Source organism: Mycetomoellerius zeteki, unplaced genomic scaffold (genome assembly GCF_001594055.1).
Source record: "Mycetomoellerius zeteki isolate Tzet28-1 unplaced genomic scaffold, Tzet1.0 scaffold135, whole genome shotgun sequence".
Lineage (NCBI taxonomy): Eukaryota > Metazoa > Arthropoda > Insecta > Hymenoptera > Formicidae > Mycetomoellerius > Mycetomoellerius zeteki.
In genome coordinates, this window is record NW_017256287.1 from 2,039,150 (window position 1) to 2,061,634 (window position 22,485).

A 22,485-nucleotide genomic window follows, 5' to 3' on the forward strand; every position below is an offset into this window, starting at 1 on the left:
AAATCGTAGGCATTTCCGTAACGTATTTCAACCGCGTGATTTTAGACGATGACGAGTACTATTAATATAGCGGGCTCAATGAGAAATCGACCTTGGATACGTATACTCGGAAAGCAAATGTAATCACGAAATACGTACAAATCTCGCAAAGATCACGTCGATCGATATTACGTCAAGAAAATGTTCCGTTTGCACGCCAGTTCACGGACGAAAATAATACGTTAAACATTCTTATAAAAACTATACTTTCTGATTAATTCGATTTTGTAAAGATAGACTTTAAAAAAGTTTTTTTTAAATTATTTAAGACATATCTAATAATATATATTCATAGAGTGAGAAAACTGTAAATTAACTCATCATCTCGAAGGTCGTAAAGAAGTTAACACTATTGAATAAGAAGGTTGAACAGCGGTAACGACCGCGCAACCTACCTTTTAGCTCATAATCGGCTATAATGGAAACTAGGGATATACTAACGACCGTAACCTGACAATGTTAGCTTGTACCTTATAAATTATGTAATGTACGAAAAAACGTTTTGGGAAACCATATATCCTAATTCCTTTTATAAGTTACCAAGCCGCAAGTCCTTTACGTCATAATGAAATATTTCTCGACTTGTATAGTCAAAGAATGAAATAGTACTCCGTGTCCTTCACGAATTTTTAAATCGTTTCGTTTCTTAACTTATAAAAAAGCCAAAGTATCCTCTCACCCACTAAGTTGTCCAAAATAAATGTGAGATTTACGAGTTGGCTATATAAGTAAAAAATGCATATTTATATTTCTAAAATGATTAATGAATTGCAGCAGTCTTTCATAATCGTTTGATTGATACAGCTTGACAAGAAAGATTGCAAGACAAAAAAGCATAAATGCGACAGTGTCAAATATGTTCATTGTGTTTACAAAATACACGGAAAAAGGATAGTCGAAGATTAATTTAAACTTTAACTTATAGATCATGATCTTAAAAGAAATATTACGGAAATAAGCACTTCTTCATTTGCCATGTTAGTTTTATATATATAAGTTTCTTGAAACTCTATTACGGAAAGTTAAAGTTTGCGAGTGTACTTAAGATTCTTCTTGCTAAATGCACCATATAGCAGCTTAGCTGATTTGTAGCGAAATACGAGATTAAATCTAAGCTTCTATATGAATAGTGTACACAATAAGTCTAACTAGAGTAAATCGGCTTTATGTATTGTATCATTCGTATGTTGCACATCGCAACGATAATACGTGTGACATATACGTGCGTTGATGCGCCCACGTGGGATAGGTATAGATGTAGCCTCGAGATTTCAGGTCGATAGCCGTGACGTCAGCGGTTCGCAGGCGAGAGAGAGAGAGAGATAGAGAGAGAGAGAGAAGCGACGTGATAGAGAGAGAAGAAGCGAAAGAAGTGATGAAGTTCAAGGTTACCGCGCTCGAATGCACGTCCCACGCGGAAAATAGGAAAAGAGGGCGAATGGATTTTCCAGGTCCAAGGAAAAACGTCAACGCCTAGAAGGGGCGGACTATATCCGTAACGGAGCTTATTAGAAGGAATTACGCTCTTAAAGGGGCGCGTCTTTTGAGAATAAAATTGATAAGATCTCGTTTATTGAATATGAAATAAGAATCAAATTGAAAAATGTTGATTGTCAATTTGAAAAATTTAATGTTCAAGAAAATTTAATGTCCAAGAAAGCAAAAATATTACTTTTCTAAAAACGTCAATTTAATTAGAAAAATATTTCATTTAAATAAAAAAAATTTTTTTTCAAGGAATGTTTCAAGGAAAAATATTAGAAACTTATCAAACAGACAATACTATTTCGAATTCAAATAGATTATCACGTGCCAACTTTTTGCAAGTTAATAGGCATTTCGTAAGAAAATATTCTGATGACATCATTACTACACAATAATTCACTGACTACACAGAATAATAACACGGATGGTCACTGATATGCAATGACACGATTGCTTTGAAAACTTGATATCTCGCTTTCGTAATATTGATACTAATATACGACGCAATAGACATCGTTGCTCATTGAAGTATATCAAGTATGCGAAGAATATTAATTGAACGCCTCGTCAAATTTTTCACATGACATGTTTATTGATAATTGCAACAATTCGTTATTTAGTACAATGAGAAAAAATGCGTTTGACGTTTGTGACTATAATTGCATAATAAAATAATTATGGTTATAGAAGTTCCATTTTTATAGTTATTAGTGTTATAATATTAGCATTATTAAATTATTAAATTATTAAATTATTAAATAATTAAATAAATGCAATTATTACTAATAATAATTTTATGTCTACAATTGTATTTAAAAAAATATATAAGTGGAACCGAAAATGACTGTAAATTATAATTAAACTATAGTAATTGTAATCACTTTTTTCTCTCGGTGTATTATGATTATAATGCAAACGACGCGTGAAACTCGATTCCTGCGAAATCACTAGTTCAAGACTGAAATCTGTTGTCTCGATATTCGAATGCCCTCGAAATGAAATCGTATTTGCATTGGCACGCCCGGACGTGGCCCGGACATGGCCCGGACTGAGCAACCTTGAACTTGCTCGCTCCCTTGAACAATTCACCCTCAGCTTCCGACCTTCTACGCCTCCTCTCCCCTACTTTCCCCTACTTAAAGCGCATATGTTTGGTATTTCACAATAAGTATATACTTTTGACGAGCAATGGAAAAGAAATCGATGTGACAGAACCATCTTCTTTGTTTCACATAGGTACGTGAAATATGAAGGCAACCAAAGTAAAAAATATATTCATCGATGTTACATTCTGTACAAATGTGACATTATTTACGAGATTTGTTTGCCAACCCCTATAATTTTCCGCTCCATTCTCCTAGTCACGATCGTATCTCGAATAACAAAACATCGCCTTACGAAGGGTTAAATAACGTATATTTTGTTCTAGAATCCTTAGCAATCTACAGATCGACCTCACGTTGCTCTCGGCAAGCAGCCGCGTATAACGGGTTTGCCCGTGACCAAGAGGGACCTTGGCAGTGGCTCGCAGCGACGGAGGAGCGACGGCAGGGCTGAGCGTCGCGACGCAGACGTCGAGTGCGCGCGCAGTTCGCTCGATGCACCCGGAGGTCGCGCTCACGCGCGCCGGGAACGATAACCTTGACCTTACACCACGGCCCGGTGACGAACAAGGTCCATCCACTCTTGAACGAATGAAGGTCGGCGGTGCCGCGGACGCTGGAGGCGGGATGGAGGAGGGTAGAACAGGGGGACCTAGCGAAATCCAGCCACTCCGCTCGATCTCCCTCGAGGACGCGTTAACGATCCTCAATTACCGCACCCTCGCCAGTTCCCTCGCTCATTCTCTCTTTTTCTCTCTCTTTCTATTCTCAATTTTTTTTCTCCTCTTTTCGCTCTTGTAATAAACTATTCGTTTCCTCTCTCCCTCCACACGAGGATTCTTCTTCCCCCACACACGAGGACTTTTATCGTCTATATAAAAAAAAACTTGGAAACTATAAAAGGGAACATCAAGTATACCCTCGTAAGTTGTATTTTTGGCGAAATGAAGAGCGCTCGCCAAAGGATTTTCCATTAGGTACTGTAGACATGGTCTAAAGCTTCGATATTGCAAAAATTACTTTAATAGAAACTTCGAACGTATCAAAATCCACTGAGAGATTTGATATTAATTCTATGACGCAACGATCGTCCAATATTTTTTCATTGCTTTCGACACACTGCACTCCATATTTGTTTTTATATAATATTTATTTCGAGTAAATTTAATTGCAACGTGTAAACATGATAAAACAATTTTTATAAAAACAATTGTTAATTACTAGCGAATATATTTCAATTAATTTGTCTATATAATCAATATGTGAAAAATCATACGAGCAACACTACGATCGTACGGAGTTTACTTGATGAAACAGTGGCACATCCACATTAAAAAAGAAAAAAGTATATACGTAAAATTTTAAAAAAATAATATTTACTTCAGACTCTTCGCTTTTTACACACCATAGATCAAAAAGTCATTTTACGTAAATTAAAAATATGAAAGACATAATTTTCCAAAAAATAGGAAAATATTAATATTTTAATTATTTTTTTAGGTACATCCTCTCTCTTAAAGGATGTTGAATAAAACTCGAATTAACTTAACTGGTTTCGTTAACTTAATTTAACTTAATTCAATTAGCAGAATTGTTCAGTAGCAAAATATCTATTATATAATCTTTCTTTTTACACATTAAACAGCAAAACTAATTATATTAAAAAAAAAATCAGACATTACGCGATAAATTAATCGCCGATTAATCAAAGTTTGATTGGAGTTATTTTCTTAGAATTCCAAATTAAGTTATCTATGTGCCAAAATTAATCAATTGTGAATGCGGAATCTCCGAAATTTCTGTGACTTGTCATTTTAACTAATATTTTTCTTTCAGAAAAAAAACCAAATAAAATTTGATTCTATATACAATTAATATCGAAAATTAACAGAAAAGGAAAAACGCAGCCAGACATGAGTAAAGAGTAAATTACTATTGTCTCTTTTTTCATATTTGTAAAAGAATGGCTCCGCATTCATTAGTGTGTAATATTTACAGTTAAGCATTAATGTTTGCAGTACCTATATTTCCTTTTATCGCTTTGATTTCCCGTATCATCCTCTGCACTTAACTAAACTACCACTCTAATTCGCAATTGCGCACGAAGGGCAATGCGAAAGTAAATAAACAATTAGTCACGCGACGTAACAGATGAATACGCTTACCGGCCGATGCACCAATATAACCTCATTACTGCTTAGCTGGCTACGGTATTGTTTCGAACGTTCAAGGACACAGGTACAATTAATGCGATACCACGATCGACCTCCTTATCCGGCATACTCAACATTCGTCGCACTTACGATACGCGCAAACGAGTAAATCACACGAAAACACGCCCGCGCCGTACACGATAGGTACTCCGATTACGTTCCAATTATGACGTAAATAGACAAAGCGCAAAATTGTATGGCGGCCATTGGAGACGAGCAAGGTGACCAATCAAATTTATCCTAACGAGTCCTAATCTGCAGCGCCAATAATATCATCCGCTACGTTGCTTTCTAAAATTTCGAATAAATCTCCAATCAACTATCTCATTATAAATAAGTGCGTATCTATGAAAATAGTTATACCTTGCTTTTTGCTTTATGTCCGTTTCTATTAATGTAGATTACCTTTAATCTCGGTTTAATTTACTTTTTATATTTATCTAGATATTCTTAATACTGCAAATTAATAGAAAAGAAAATACACGGCAAGTACACAGATTAAAGAACAATTACCTTTATTTCTCTTTTTTTTTTTATTAAATAGGGCTCGATATTGGGTGCTTTCCAATTATAAAATCGCTACACTGAAAAAAAAGATTGGCTGCTGCAGCAAATTAGATGGTAAAATATGGCATAGCATTTTTAATTGGTTGCAGCAGTCAATTTTTGGTTGTGTTAATCTATCGAAATCCTATACTGGCATTGCAGATAGGCTAACGCAACCAAAAATTGGCTGCTGCAGCCAATTAAAAATGCTATGCCATATTTTACCATCTAATTTGCTGCAGCAGCCAATCTTTTTTTCAGTGTAGACACTTTCGTGCATATGGCGACATAAGTTGCATTCCAATTGTCGTAATCGTCGCCACGACACTACATATTGCTACACATTCGTATTCAGCCCGAGGGCTGCTAGTCGGCGGTGTAAACTTTTATTTTCTAGTGACGATTACACGTTACTGACCGCGGCGACTAAAAAAGAGGTTGGAGGACGTTGAATGGCAAGCACTTTTACTTTGTTTCCATTCATTACAGAAAAAGTTACATTTAATCTAACTCTATCCGAAACGGACCAAAACCGTGCACAATGTATTATACATCCGTATAGCGTGCAGTTTCAATTGAATCGTGTACAAAGCTACACTTTGTGCAATCCTGTGTATGTTTCTGTTAAAAGATGTGGAAAGCACCTATTAATTAAGTGAATGTATATTTTTCAATTTTAAAGTCCGGTTTCAAGTAGAACGCAAAAGTCATAATAGCTACAACGTTCAGCAGAAAAAGTAGCTTTGAAACTGTTGTAAAATTCTTTAATATGATTTTGCGTTGCTACTTAGTTTCTACTGGATCTAAATGTACAAACAAATGTATTATAAACAAATTGAAGAATCTTAAGGCGGCACACGATGTTTCTTTTCTGCTGGATTTCTAACTGGATTTGCGTTTTGTTATCGGCTGCGATGCTAGCATTGGTAACATCGTGTGCTGGCTTTACAATAATTGCGGAGCTGCTTTTTCTGCTGAATGCAGCCAATATCATAAGGGACACCATCACGATCTTATTTGTCATTTATAAATTCAATCGTAAGTATCAAATGACGTCATGATAGCATCCTATGATATCATTACGACTTAATTGCTCCTATTCGTTTCTAACAATGTAAATTAACTTTAATCTCGGTTCAATTTGCGCTTTATCTTTGTCTAATTACTCTTCATTTTTTCTTAATTTTTAGAAAAAGATGAAACGTTAGTTCAACTGAGATTAAAATTAAACTACACATAGAAACGGGCATTTGTGTTCTACCTGAGGTTCCGCCCACATTATAAGATTAATTTTAATTTCAATTCAATTTACTCTTTATCTTCTTCTAATTCTAAGAATTAAGAAAAATTGAATAGTAAGTTAAGCCGAGATTAAAATTAATCTTACATTGATGGAACCGGGTTTAAGAATTAATGACATTTCGACGAATTTCGACTAACTTTGATTAATTCGATCGGTAGAATCATTTAAAACATCTCTAATACACAATTGTTCTTAATCTTTTTTCGATATATCAAACACAATTCTATTAATTAATTTGATAATTTTATTCGTATTACTATTACTTAATAATAATGCTGATTAAATTTATCGGAGTTGATCGAAATGGTCTTTAGAATAAAAATAAAGAGTAAATTAAACCGAGATTAAAGTTAATCTATATTAGTAGAAATATTATTGTTTTACGATTCCGATCTCATTTTAATCGATACAAGGTATTTCTCCGTCCGAAAAGTTTGAAATACCACACTGAAAAAAAAGATTAACTGCTGCAGCAAATTAGATGGTAAAATATGGCATAGCATTTTTAATTGGCTGCAGCAGCCAATCTTTTTTTTCAGTGCATATGCGGCGAACTTCACGCGAATACGCAATAAGTATATCGTCTAGTTTCATTCGCCTGTGTCGCGAGGGATACCAACCGCGAGCGACGCTCGGTCGCCCTGTGAATTTTTTGCTGCATAGTTGCCATAGATTTCAAATTTCGTCAAGTCGCATTATGCTCAAGTACGCCTAAACGTCGCGAGCAAGTGAGTGGCCGAAAGAGTGTCGTGAAGAGTGACGGGAGAGTGCCGGATCACTAACGTAATTAACCCGCAAATCCGAGCGATCGCGATCTTTCCAACGCGACGTGAGTGAGAAATGCGTGCGTGAGTGAGAAATTCGGTGAAGCGAGTATGAATATGCACTTGCGATGCCAACGGCTCCGTAATCAAGCATCTTGAAGTATGGAGGAATTAGGATCGCGGCGCATCCCGAGGAAGGAATTCGGCGTATCCGGAAGCGACGGCGGCAGCGACGCGGGCGATCGGACGGTGAGTGAAATATCATATTACATTCGCGTGAGACTAATTACCCGACCTCGTCTCGTTCGCGGCGACCCGGCCGGCGTCGTTGCGTCACAAGGATCAGCACTCCCTCGTGCCACGATGGCGAAACGTCGCACGCAGATTTTCCATCGAACTGAGATGCAATCGGGGTCGGGTAATGGCGATCTACGAATAGATCCATGAAAGCCGTAACTCCCGCTAAGAATAGGCGGGGCGTCCGAAATTTTCGAAGGACACGGCCGGCCTTTAGGTCCGCCCTGCGAGCCCGGACCGCCGGAGTCGCATATTTTAGTTAAGTCGAACAAAATAGTCGTCCCGGACCGATTCTCGCGCGGATTAGAGACGGTAGAGAAGTCGAGGTCGCCCTTGACGTAAGCGGCCTATACCGCGTGTAGATATACACAAATACGCTGACGCCTTTTCGCGTATCGCATTCCAAGAATTATAAGTGCGACACGCCGCGCCGGCCGCGCAGGATATCGCGAGGCGAGCGAGTGGCGCGTTCATAGATTTAGCTCCGAGTATATTAGTCGCGATCGGTCGCGATCGAGAGCCAACGGAAATCGTTCACCTCGCGCACCGGCTTATTGAATTTATTAGCGGCGCCGATCGCGATCTTTGTCGATGCAAATGCTCGGCGTCGCCGCATAGCAAACTTGGCTCGCGATTAAACAAGGCGGTAACAAGTGGGTGTTATAGCGCGCTCGGGATATTTTTACGCTTTTTAAGGCTAACGCCGATGCAATCTTTGCTACGTTTATTTCACTTAATATTCAGGTATTTGAACGTAAAACGACGTTTGAACTAAATACATAACGTACGGATTTAAAACTGCGTTGCAATCGGTATTTTTCTTTCCCCCTTTTTTTTTCCTCTCCCCGCGTAACTCATTACATCGCTATGCAGAAAGTAACTCGTATCGTACGTATACGAGTGCATCGGATACGTCAAATAAATCCGTCCGAAATAAAAGCGATACATCCGCTTAGGCGTAGGCGATACGTGTCTGTGTGCGCTATTTGGGTCGAATTCTTCCTCCCAATATCGGTGTAGCAGCGCGTCAATTCGGTCTTGCAATAAGCGGTCTCTACATCTCCCGACCTTGACATCGACCGTTGTAGCTACGCAGTTGCAACCAAGTGCATCACCGATATCTGCCACCTACCAGAGCGGCTGCGAATACACGTTTTGATGATTTGACAGCATAAACATTTCAGCATAATAGCACCAAATTCGTCGGAGTATCTCATTATTAGTTGGTGCTTTCCAGCGAGAGATACGGTGTCACGCAGTGATCGTTTCATTTTTAACATCGGCAAATAACAAGGCTACAATGATTCATTGTGTTATTATCTGTGTCTCTCGTTGGAAAGTATCTATTTTCAGTTAACGTGCGGCAGAACGATATACCGCATGGAAAAACCTAAGGCATTCGAGCTGGTTGTTAAATTTACAATCTCAAATTACATCCAATTTGAGTTATTTTTGGTCATTCCTATTATAGATCGAGTCTGCTCCTATATCAACGTGTCGTTGATTTAATTAAAACGATGGACTTAATTAAGCAATGCAATTCAAGAAATGTATTTTTAATTCAGTGACTCAAATTTAGTTTACTATTTACTAAGTGCGTACGTTGATATAATTGCTGTTTGTTTTGAAACTAACAATAAGCAACGATTCAACTACAAAAATGACTTTTGTTTTTTTAACGTATACTTTGTATTAAAATAATATACTTTGAAATACTGGAAAGTTAAAAATAACGCAAGGTTATTTAACTCAAAGAATTGGTTTATATTTGATCCTTTAATATTTAACAGTATTAGAACGTCGAAACTTTTTGCAGCATCGCTCATCATGCTTGAGCATCCTATAATTATTTCGACGATCCAATAAAATTATTTTCAGATCTGTTGTATCTAGCTGAATTTTTAGATGCTTGGCAAAATTGTTCTTTCCGTGTTACAGTTCTGTTCAATTACTATAACGGCGGTATATAAAGCAACGCCATGCGATCTATCCATATTTTACAGAAACGTGGTCGATGACGAATCCCGACGTCCACCGCGCCGCACACCCGCGACAATCGGTTGCTACTTTCGCAAATGACGGTGCATCGACGCCGACGCGAGACGATCTTTATAGATACCATCGGCCTTGTCCTTGACATCGACCGCAGCGTCCCGACGCTACGCGCAGACGGCCCGTAGTTGCATCGAGATATCCGATACAGCGAAAAACTTATCCGTGAAGAGGTTTACCTCTTCCATCGGATGAGAGGTATTTAAAGAGAATTTAAGGGACGCGATCTGTATCAGTGGACGAATGGGTGGTAGATTTATACGTAGAATATTTCGTAAGATTACATAAAACATACATTTTGGAAGCTTATTCTCCAAGCACGTGAGATGTAACAAACGTAACAAATGACAGTTTCGTTCGTGGTCTATAAATGACCTTTCACCATTATTTCTTCATGCGTTAGAATGCAATTTAGAGCCTGCGACTGTTACAACTATGTGTTCTGTCATTTCATTGTGAAAGTCTCGGGGTTATTTCTGTATCTGCATCGATATTATGCACAAAACAAAATTGCCCAAAATAAAACAAGGACAAGTTCGACTAATCTCGTACAACGTGAATAAGATCATATTCCACTACTATTTATTAATACAGTAGATTCTGCGTCGGTTGACTGGCGGACAAAATTGGACGTCTATGTGTAAACAATATCTAAGTGTAGGCTTCGTTACTTATCTCTTTACCAGTAATTCAATACACGTTCTCTGCATCAATATTTATTTAAACTTCGTTTCTCCAATTTATGAAAGAAATATAAAATCGATGGACTAATTTAGAATGAGAAGAAATTCAAAATTCTCAAATGTGTATTACAATATTTATTTACATATCTTATAACTTATCTGATATAAGATATGTATACTTACATATCTTATAATTTTGAATTACACAAATAAATGTATAGTTTTTATAAATTAAAAATGTTTTATAATGTGAAAATGAAGAAATTATTTACTTTTCCTCTTCATATTTTTAGGCTGTACCCTCAGTTTTTTGCCTCGATTATTGCCTCGCGTTTTCTTTCCACGTCCTTTAGTTTTTTCCTTCGCTTTTGCCGCGCGTAAATCTTTCTTCATCCTCGGATCGACTACTTTATATCGACTTTTCACACTAGGAGGCCGAACGGCTCGCTTTTGCGCGGTATGTTTCTTTGCTACGACATACGTAACTTCCTTTTTTGGCTCCTGGCGAGCTTTCTTGTACAACCTTAAATCAAATCAAAGATCGAATTAGGATAGAGTAGATTCATCAGATTAGACGTTCTACAAAAAAATCGAACTTACGCTTTAACTTGTCTGGCCTTCTCCCTGTCGCTAATATCTACGTTATCCATCAACGCTTCTACCTTCTTTTTTGCCTTCTCAAGTTTGCGAATTGCGCGTCTCTTTTTTCTTGCTTTAGCTTCCATTACTTTCTTAATAGGTCTTATATTCAAGTCCTCCACTCTCTTTTTATAATCATCGACAAGTTCTTTAGGTACTGGCACTTCTTTTTTCATATGTTTTTCTTCATCCTTTACAAACCAATCGGGTAATTTCTCGTCGTTAAACACATATCTATTCCAAGCTGAATCAATCAAGTCTCTTCGAGATTTTTTACTTTGATTTAGCAACGATCCGAGTGCTAAATCTTCGGAAGTCAGTTTTTTTTTCTTTGACTTTTTATCTGATTAATTATGAATAAACATGTATGTTAATAATAATAAATTATATAACTAACTGTCAGTAATTATTAATTATCTCAATCAGTAAAATATGTACACTGAGAAAAAAATTGTTCATTTGACTTAATCGTTTAGTTGACTAAATTAATAGTTGTTTTTCATTGAAGAATATATGTATTTTAAGTCCGATTGCATCAACATTACTTTTAAGTGAGGCTTAAACCCCCCTCTCTCTCTCTCTCTCTCTCTCTCTCTCTCTCTCTCTCTCTTTCTTTTTAAAGAGAGAAAGGGAGGGGGGAGTTTTAAGTTTCGCTTAAAGTAAAAGAAACGTTTCAAACGGTACAATTGGGCCTAAATCAAATATAATATATTTGACTTAAATACATTTTTCACCGAAAGAATTAAAGATAAACTAAATTAATTTAGTCAAACAATTTTTTATCAGTGTAACTAGACAAAAACTTCTTTACCTGTTTCTTGTGGCACTATCTCAAAACCATCCTTTCCACCGATCTTTTTCAATTTTTTATTAGGAGCCATCATTTCTTCCATGTCATAGTCTGAATTAGTATCATCATTTTCACTGATTTTGCGTTTTCGTTTCTTTTCTTCATCCACTTTTGCTTGCATTTTCTTCCCTTCTCCGAGGACATGTCCACCTTTCTTCTTGTACTGTTCTATCATTTTATCTAATTCATAATCTGCATCGTCTTCGTTCTCTAAGTTTTTAAATGCATCTTTCTCAAACCAGAGTGCTGCTTTATGTGCTCTTTTGGTTTCTTTATCCCGAAAATCTAAATCAGTTAACAACGGATTGCTTTCAGGATCTTTAAATTGTTGTTTTTTCTGCGGTTTATTAGTAATTTCGTCTTCTGATTCGTCCAAACCTATATTGTGATAATAACTTTATATAATTTGTTACAAATTTAAAAAATAAGTAAAAAACAAGATATAAATCTTTCAATTAAAAGAGAAAGTTATTTTAATAATAACATTGAGAAATTAACGTTAATATATATATTTTATATGTAATACCTAATCCCGATTTTTCGCTCTCATCGTCTGATGAATCGGTATCGCTTTCTTCGCTATCTTCTGATTTATAATACAAACCCTTGTTGTCCAAATAACCTGTATCTTTCTCGTAATAAATCGTTTTCGGTTTGACTTCCTCGTCCGAGTCCACATCGCTCTCTGCTAAGATATCAGGCGTCTGATCTGTGGCTTGTTCTAATTGTTGATAGGTTTGAATCTGGTTTAAGTTAAACAAATCATCTCTTTCCAATTTAGGTCCCTCGTCGCTCTTGTGAATCATTTTCAAATTGAGACGTTCGTTTAACTTCTGCCTTTCTTTATTAGCTTGCTTTTTCTTGCGTTTTAACTCTCTAGCTTCTGCTTCCCGGAGCTCAACAATCTGTTTCTGAATTGCCTCATCTTCCAAATCCTCCTGTTCTTCGAGACTAATAGTTGCAGATGTGGTAGTAATTTCATCTTTAATTACGTTCTTCTCTCCATTTGTTTCAGTTTCTGCCTTTTTTAACGCTTTCCACCAATTAAGTAGAAGTTTCACATCTTTTCGCCCAAGCACTTTAATATCTTTACAACACTCCCTAATTTCTTTAGTTGTTTTCTCGTGCTTATCGATAATTTCATCATCTATCACTATTTCAGAAGCATTCTGCAAAGCTGCTACTGCATCCTCACAGGCAATAAATTCTTTTGCAGATATTGTATGATATAATGTGTAATCGTTCTCAGGATATCCTTCTACTTTAGATTTTTTTTGCTTTTCTGGATAAAGAACATTTAATTTCTTTGTAGTTTCTATTTGTAATTCAGAAAAGACATGCTTCGGATCAAAGAACTTGGGATCTAATTTATCAGGAGCAATATAATATTGACAAACTACAAAAATTTCTGCAGATTCGCTACGTGACGCTTGAGGTTTAGTAGCATGTACCTATAATTAAGTTTATAATGATAAAATGATAGACAATAATTAATAAATTTTCCTTAAATGATATTAATACCTTTTTAAACAATTGTTTTAGTACCCAAACCAATGGGTTATAATCTTTAGATCGAAACACTTTTGTTATAAACCAACCACCAGCTTTTAAAAACTGAGTAGCTAATTTAAGAGCCGATAATGTCAAAACAACTTGTTGATATGCATCATGAAGCCAACTTTTTCCTACATTGGGAGCACCATCGTTTAAAACAACATCTGCCTTCCATGTTTTTAATTCACGTGAGATAGCAACTCTACATTTATCTGTCGTAATATCTTCCACAAGACTGAGACATCCCGGAATAGGCTTTATCGGGAATAAATCTACACCAATAACTATCGATGACGTTGACATATTTTGCCTGGCAACTTGCATCCAGCCGCCAGGTGCAGCGCATAAATCGATGCATACTCTGGACTTTTGAAGAAATTCAAATTTTCTATTTAATTGAATTAATTTGAAAGCAGCACGCGATCTGTAACCTGAATAAAATACGAAATTTTAGTAATTATTTCAATTATACGATTAACTACTAAACGTTTAATTAAAATACTGCATTTAACGCTAATACAGTTTTCAATTTAATGATTCATATGAACAAATAATATTACCTGTTTCTTTAGCTAATTGATAGTATTTATCTTTCCTCTGCTTTCCAATCTTCGATTTTTTCCCCATTTTAAAAAAATATTAATTCTTTATATAAATGCGCATGTATTAATTGCTCGCAATCATTAGAAACCTATACAGCGTGGTCTTTTCAATCTTCTGTTCGTCATATAGGTTAGGAACATAATAGGTTTGTTCGTGTTCCTTGTACTTTTTGCACTCAGCATCTTCGCTTTCTCTCTTCAACATTCGAATACATAGGTCTGTTCTTTTTAGCTAAAAAGAACAGACCTATGTATCTCTCCACATTGGAGAGAAAAAGAGAAAAGATGAACCAAGAAGTTGTGCAAGAAGTTCAAGATGTGCAAGAAGTTCAGCTAAAAAGAACGGGCCTCATATTTATTTCATTTTGAGTTCAAAAATTTTGTAATATTCTTACTGAATAAAGAGGTCTGTTTTTTGTAGCTGAACTAGTGTACACTTTCGGAACTTAAAGTGAGAAAGGTATATGTTTGATATTTGTTGAAAGCAAGAGAGTTCTAGTTTAGAACATATCCTACTTGAAGAGGAATTGCCTATGCTGGTATACCGAGATGAAGCCAACATCTGTGCGAGAGAGAGGGTCTCAAATGTTCGCAATGTGCAGCATCGTTGTCTGTAGGTTTGTTCGCGTCGCAAGCTCCAACATGCTTCTACCATAACTCCTACTCACTCTATTAAGCACGTTGGAGTGAGTAGGAGCTACGGTAGGAGCATATTGGAACATGTGACGCGAACAAACCTTACTTCTTAAGATGCTAATACGGCTCTCTGATTGGTTCATGCACTAGCTTAAGGCTGGAATCAGACTACGCATTGAAGATTGAGGTTGAAGATTGAAATTTGACCAATGAGGGTAAAGGAATTTTAGCTCCTATTGTTTTGATTGGTCCAATTTCAATCTTTCAATCTTCAATGCCTAGTCTGATTCCGGCCTAATAGTAGGCCTGTTCTTTTTGGCTGAACTTTTGCACCAGTTCATCTTTCTTCCTTTTTTCTCCAGGAGGAAAGAAGAGGAAGAAAAACGAACTGTGGTGCAAAAGTTCAGCCAAAAAGAACAGGTCCAGTATCTTGTCGGTAGTGGTAGAGAATACCAGTTTATTAATAGTGGTCTAGGACTATTTGATATGAAAAGGACGTCTGTCTGTTTTCTCTAATTTGTGCTTCAAATTGCACTCTCTTTTAATGTAACGCAGATTTCATTCACTTCGTAGACCGTAATAGAGAGGTTTCTTTATCTCGATTTTATAGTTATTTGAGGAATTCGAGAAACATTGGAGCGACGTGTTTGTCGCACCAACGTTTATTCGCAATCGTCGCAGGAAAATGCGAAGAACGAAGTCAAAACAAGCCTGACGTGCCAACAAAAATTTCTTCCACCAGTTTTTATCACTTGTGATAAGAGTTTTTGCGGATCGGCTAAAAATGCCGGTGCTAAAAACAAACGTGGTTCTGATTGGAATACCAAGCACAGTTGGACAGAAGCTGTCGGCTGGGTAAGTAAATTTCTTGAAATAAGGATCTGTTATAATGTTATACAACATTTTTTGGTAATATTAAAAAGGTCTTTGTTATTAATGTGTAATATATATTTTATTAGTCTAGTATACTGGCGGCTGGATGGGTTGTATGCCAAACACTTTGTCTTCGCAACAGAATCTTTGACAGAGATAGCGCTGAGACCTTGAAAAACAAATTGCATAATTACTCTGGAGTTTCATTTATACTTACGCAATTATTAAATTTACATCCAAGAAAAATCTTGCCAGTTACCAATTGCGTTGGTACTCGCAAAAAAATCTCCAATCTGCAGGATTCAAACTCGCAATGGACTGCAGAAAAACCATTTGGTCCTATCACCATTGAAGAGGTGAGGATGTTATTTTGTAGACATTATACTTTGTAACAGTATATAGGCAAAAATTGAATTAGGGTGGAAATTATAACAGTCTATATATTTCTTTTAAATGAATTTTTTTAAAAGCAATATAATATTTTATGCAAAAATGATTTATTATTGTTCATTATTGCCATGTCTTATATTGATTCTGTAATTACTAAATAAATACACAGAACGCATTTTTCCGCTTATTTATTCTCTGAGAAATTTGAAAATATATTTTCAGCAAATATTTATTTATTTGTTTCAATATGTATTATACTTATTGTGTGTGTAATATTATCTTTGTAACTCATGCAAATAATAGATAATTTATATTCCGATATATTATAATTCAAGTTGCTTGTTTTTGTATCTTTTTTTGAATAAGATATAATTTATATATATATATATATATATTAAATTTTGTAATGTATTTTACGAAGTGCGTTCCAAAAATTGTAGAATAAATGAAGACTTATACATCTATTTCTTCTGTTTTTTCTTAAATTTCTCTTAAAAATTTTTTTTGTTTTATTTCCTATGTGTAAAGAGGCTAAGTGTAAAGATTTATATTTATACGTATAGATTATCAATTTTCTATATTCTTAGGCATTCAAAGAGGCTTCCGATGAATTTACAAAAACTCATAATATAGTAGTAGGAGAATATGAACTTCGTTATGGTGTTAAAGCTTTAGAAGAAAAACGTTATACAGACGCTTTAATGCATTTCTCTGCGGGCGCTAAATTATCATCTCCCGGAAGCATGTTTAATTTAGGTTTATGTTACGAATTAGGCATTGGAACTTTGGCAGACCAAGCAAAGGTACACCCTAATGTCTAGATAATATCAGAAATTCAGAAATGCAAGAAACAACTTTAGATACCTTATTTACTCAAAAATCTTTTCGATCTTTTATTTTTATCTTTGCACAAAGATAAAAAAGATAATTGACATTTATATGAAATTAAAAAATATAGACGATTTGAAAGTGTGAAGAGATATATATATATACTTGCAAAAATATAGATAAAATATATATAAAAGTATAATTTTCCTGCAGGCTGCAAAATATTACAATGATGCTGCGGCCCATGATCATGCCGATGCCCTATATAATTTGGGAATTTTCCATGCTCAAGGAAAGGGCGGTTTACCAATTGATATTGATACCGCGCGCACTTATTTCACCAGAGCAGCAAAATTGGGTCAGGTACAAGCGCAACATGCACTTGATTTAGAAAAAGCTGAATCTCAATCGAAGAAAAATATTTCTACTCTATCGAACATAAACTTAAAGAATTTAGATTCAGAGAAAAATGAAGAAAATGATGCACACGTTAAATTAAGCGATCTTATGTTATTAAGAAATGTTGGTGACACATTCGGTATAGTCCCAAAATCCAATGAAGTATTTTTAGATTTTTTCGGCTTAAAAAAGCCTAATCAAGCACCCATTATGATAACTACAAATGGTTGTCACGTGTCATATTAAAAAGTATAAAAATACTTTTGTTACCTTAATGTAAGATAAAATGAAATTGTGTATAGTGATATAAAGGATACTAATTCCTACATGGTATTATTTTGCGTTATTTGTTTAATTTTTCTTGTTTTATGCTCATAATATTTTTACTCTCGTAATACATTTAATTGGAAGTGTGTGTTTCACCGAAATCAAATCGGTTATGTTATTACAGGAATACGTATTCTATTCTTGTATATTATTATACGCATAAGTATACTATATTCATACAAATACTTGCTCAATTTATGATATGTCGCGTTATTCAGAATTTTACTATAAATTTCGAAATCCTACAGTTTTAGATATTATTATTTTCGCAATTTTTATTTGAAACGAAGCATTATTATTTTATATACGCGCTTAGCTTAAAAATTCTTTATTTTTTTAAAGTTATTAACATACATAATTTTATGATACATCTATATAAATACATATAAATATATATATGTTTACATATATGTATGTATGTGTATTAATATATGATTTTTAGTGATTTTATATGTATATACATATAATGTTATATTTAATTTGTGTTTAAGTTCAAACGTGATTATAATGTGCGCGATTAAAAGAATTATGAAAATGTACACAATAGGAAACGACTTAAATTCGAAGATTGGGTGTTGTACTTTTACAAATTTAATACAATATATAATCGATATTTTTAGATGTGTATTTTATCAGCTCTTGCATTGAATGATTTTATATTGTCTCTAAAAACGTGTATTAAATTTAAGATTTTATAGTATAGTTTGACGACAGAGTAATGTTTATTGCTCTTGTACTCTACAGTGTAGAAAGTTTATGTATAGGTACAGTACATATAGTATACGTATAATACAAAATAATTTTTTTTTATAATTATTTAGTTTTTCAATATTTCCTTCTCCTATATGAGATCGTCATAATTATACACCGCACTTCACCAGTGTGCTTTGCGTCGCGACACAACTGTTTTTACAAAATCACTATGATTGGCATATAAATTTATTTCTTTATTTAAGTCCATCCATCTTACGTTACGTGCATCATCTCCAGCCTTCAACGTGAGCTTTCCAACGACATTATTTTCCTCGTCGTGAAAATTTATAGCCACTGTCTCCATCCAAGAGTTATCCGTATTTCGCGGATCGTCCACATATCCCTTGTAAATCTCGTCACCTTTTGTGAAGAATTCAGTTATAGAATTTTGAAGGATTTTTCTTTCGGCGTCATCCATTTCTAAAAAGTTCAGCGCTTCCTCCATGAATTCTCTCATTAACGTGGTAGAAACTGTCTCATTTGGATCAATCATTCCCCCTGGTATGGCCCATTCACCGGAATCTCGCCTCTGTATTGCGACAAATTGTAACACGGGTTTTCCTGTTTGCTTGTCTACTTCTACAATTCCCGCATTATCGCGTTTCCACCGTGTAACGATAGGATCAGCAGCATGATTCGGTCCCCATCGGCCGAGAAGTCCTCGTCCAACGATACCGGTTCGTCCCACGGGATTTAAGGGGTAACCATCAGCGTTTACGACATAGTTACCCATAAAACTCTTTCGATTCACCTTGTCTATGTGTGTATCAAAAATTATATTTCAAATATAATTTGTAAGAAAAGTTAATACATAGGCTGTGTTCTAATGTACACTGCCAATATTAAAAATTTATCATTACGTTTACATTATTAGATACAGATTTTCAGTATACTGGCAGTATATAGGGCGTGTTCAGAATTCAGATTCCCACCTGGGTGCTCACCAGGTGTCATCTTTGTTTAATATTCGGTAAACAATAATGGAGTGATACCTGGAGTGATACTCGGGTGAGAATCTGAACATAGTCATATTATACTGGAATAGCCTTCTTGTCTCGCATGCTCAATGTTGACAGTTGAGCTAATTTATGTTTATGTTAACCTAGAAACTGATTTGAGGCTACCTTTATTATTTTTTATTTTTCCTCTGTTAATTTTTTAATCTTTGACTGCATTTATCAATTAGATAAATAGAAAAAGGGTAATTACCATTCACCGCATTCCATTTTGGTTTGAAAGTAGATTCATTGATTTCTGGATCGGCCCAGGGTTTACCCTTAAGAGCAGCAGCGGTATACGCGACCGGTTTATATTCGGGATACTCGACTGTCCATGGTATTTTTTCATTCGGTACTGCAAATCTTTTTACATTACTTGATGGATAAAAATCCTGTCGACACTTCTGGTGAAACAATGTCATGTGTCTGATATTCATATAATGTCCAGGAGGCAATCGTGGCAGCATAACTCTTTTGATGCTTACTTCCACTATTTCCAGTGGCGTAATTAATGATCCGTAGTATGGATCAAAGAATTAACCTGGACAGAACATACGTAAATAAGCTGCCAAATGCCGATTAGGACAAGGAAAATCCAAGTTTAGCGATAAGGAGAAATCTTTCTGTGCCTGTATTCCTTAGTATTCCTTAACTCGTTCTGAGTTCATAACAGTTCATAACAACGGTTGCGCAGCTTTTTTACTATATAAAATATCTGTGCAACTGTCTTGTTATGGTATTTTCTCGGGAAATTTTAATCCCTGGGGAAGAATTAACCTTTCTTTTCTGGAATTTTTCTCGGAAAAAACCTGGCACCGACAAGAAAAGCGGTTTTTTAATGGTACTCCACTTCTTTTTGCTCTAATCTACGTTTAAAAGCTTCCATTTAATATAACACAAAATGTAAAACACTTCTGTGTGTGTGTTAAAATTTTTTTTTAAAGACATTCCATTACAGAATAACAAAATTATAAGTAATTATAGAAATATCAAAATGTTATTACTGAAATTTTTTTAGCACTTTTAAAGCTAAGCATGAAAAACAAAATACATTAAGCATTTAAAAACAATTAAAAAAAGATATAAGCGTAAAATTACAACGAATATTTTTGTGAAGGTGGAAACATGCAAAATAAGAACTTGATAACCAGAATCAGAAAATATCTATAAACTATTCGATTTCATTTCATTATATATATTTACTTCAGACATGATAATCTCTATATTGTAAATATAATGTAAATTGTAAATAAAGCAACATTAAACAAAGCAATACTTGTAACGCTTTTTGCAATATCAAATAAAACAATTTGACTTTTAATGACAGTGATGGTACCGTTACATTGCTATTGTGTAGGTATTATTATATATATGGTAAAAATACTGCACAAAAACAATATATAATGATACTGATCCTGTTATATCATTAAAAATTACAGAATATGGGCCTTTGTATTTCTTGCATTCAAGGTAAAGAAGTTAAAAAAAGCAAACCGATATTGAATTTATTTGCCATAAATTATACATACATACATTATCAATATGTATTAAATATCAAATAGGAATTAAATAGGATGGAAAGAAAAATGCAAAATATTTTTATATCAATTTAAATCTATATTTTTTACTTAAAAGTTGTAGCAGACTATAAAATCTTCAAGTTATAGCATTGTATTATTAGATTATCGATATCTTTTACATAATCTTTTAAATTAAATGAAGCGCATATTCATTTAAATATGTGCGATGTTATTAAAATATGATATCGATTTTGCTATAATACTCTTATTACGTAAAATAAGTTTCAGCTCAAGATCTTTTATCGCACATAGATCTTTTATAAAATATAATAGTAAGGAGTCTTATTTCATTTAATCCTTGGCATATATATGGCATGATATCAAAATATGAATCTCACGCATTAAACTGTGATTAAAGTAACAGCACAATTATATGTTATATTTACAATTATTGACTTTTTCCCTCCAGTTTTCGGACGCATATAAATTTTTGTAAAGTTTTTTTTTATTATAATTCATTTAATTGTATAACTTTCCACAAATCTTGTATTTATACGCTGGAAGACTAGATTAGAAGTATCTATAAAATTTAACACAAACCCTAATAACACTTATTTACTTAGATTGATAAAAAATCCATTTATAATTAATCTGGATGGTAATGAATAATACTTGCGCATGACGTACTGTTAATGCCCACATTTCTTCAAATAGCTCGAATAATTCAGTGCTTGAAGTGATATTAGAAAACCATCGAAAATTTGTAAGATTTATGTCTTTAATATATAACTAATATAAAATATATTATTAGTATATGTATATATAAAAAATTTTTTTTTAATAAAATTTTCGAAGCTTCTATTAACATTTTTTTATTAGCATATTTATTTATTTATTTTATTTTATCAAAAATATACGTTTTATGTACCATTATTTTTACAATTTATGTGAATTTTATGCATATTTTTAGTTAAAATATAAAAATTATATTTCGTTCAATAATTTTAAAGAAATTTTATTACATATTAAGAATTATTTTAAATTATACACTTCAAATACCGAAAGAATTGAAATAATTTTTCGTGTTTTAGCTCGCGTGTTTAGATCCATTACTTTTCTACAAAGTACAGATGAATCGAAAGACTTCATTCTGTGTATGATATCGGTCTTATTTTGAATCTAGATTTCTACATTAAAATGGACATAATGATTGACGATGATATCTAATTTTCTTACAGAGTTCTTTTACTATTGTGGATAAGCGTATGGCATTCTCAAAAAAATACTTCGGATTCAAAAAAAGAAACCGACCAAAACTACTAGCGAAACTACAAACAGTGTAGTTTAAATTTATCATTGCATTAATAAAATTGTGTAAAGCTTAGTAATTACATTTAAACTTTTAAATTCATAATGTTTAATTAAAATATCTCTTATTTTTGTTATATAAATAGCTTACACATTTTTTGTATCTATAGCTGCCTCGTTTATTTTTTAACAGCTTAGTTCTCCTACTTTCTGACGTTTCTATTTTCTGACGTTGCTCATTTCTTATGTAGAGCCCGGATTAAAGTTTTGAGATCGCGTCAACCGTAGTTAGCTTTCCTTACTACATCTCATCCCCCATCGCC

The 22,485-nt window shown here is 34.2% G+C and overlaps 3 protein-coding genes across 3 annotated transcripts; 1 reads left to right on the top strand and 2 right to left on the bottom strand.

The window, feature by feature from the left end:
- Positions 1–10,749: 10,749 nt before the first annotated feature.
- LOC108731566 (pre-rRNA processing protein FTSJ3) lies at positions 10,750–14,274 on the bottom strand. Its single transcript, XM_018461938.1, has 6 exons — positions 14,089–14,274; positions 13,496–13,959; positions 12,501–13,425; positions 11,936–12,352; positions 11,086–11,467; positions 10,750–11,008 (listed from the first exon to the last, which is right to left on the bottom strand). Exons 1-6 carry the CDS (start codon positions 14,153–14,155, stop codon positions 10,750–10,752), a joined length of 2,514 nt encoding a protein of 837 aa, XP_018317440.1. The 5' UTR covers positions 14,156–14,274.
- A 405-nt stretch (positions 14,275–14,679) lies between these two features.
- LOC108731532 (uncharacterized) lies at positions 14,680–17,532 on the top strand. The gene is given in 5 exon segments (XM_073512056.1): positions 14,680–14,743; positions 15,377–15,621; positions 15,726–15,995; positions 16,617–16,832; positions 17,071–17,532. Coding segments are annotated over 5 exon segments (1,227 nt in total). The 3' UTR covers positions 17,503–17,532.
- Positions 17,533–18,407: 875 nt separating this feature from the next.
- On the bottom strand, positions 18,408–19,935 carry LOC108731631 (ADP-ribose pyrophosphatase, mitochondrial). The gene is made up of 2 exons (XM_018462045.1): positions 19,546–19,935; positions 18,408–19,092 (listed from the first exon to the last, which is right to left on the bottom strand). Exons 1-2 carry the CDS (start codon positions 19,799–19,801, stop codon positions 18,458–18,460), a joined length of 891 nt encoding a protein of 296 aa, XP_018317547.1. The 5' UTR covers positions 19,802–19,935; the 3' UTR covers positions 18,408–18,457.
- Between the last annotated feature and the right edge of the window lie 2,550 nt (positions 19,936–22,485).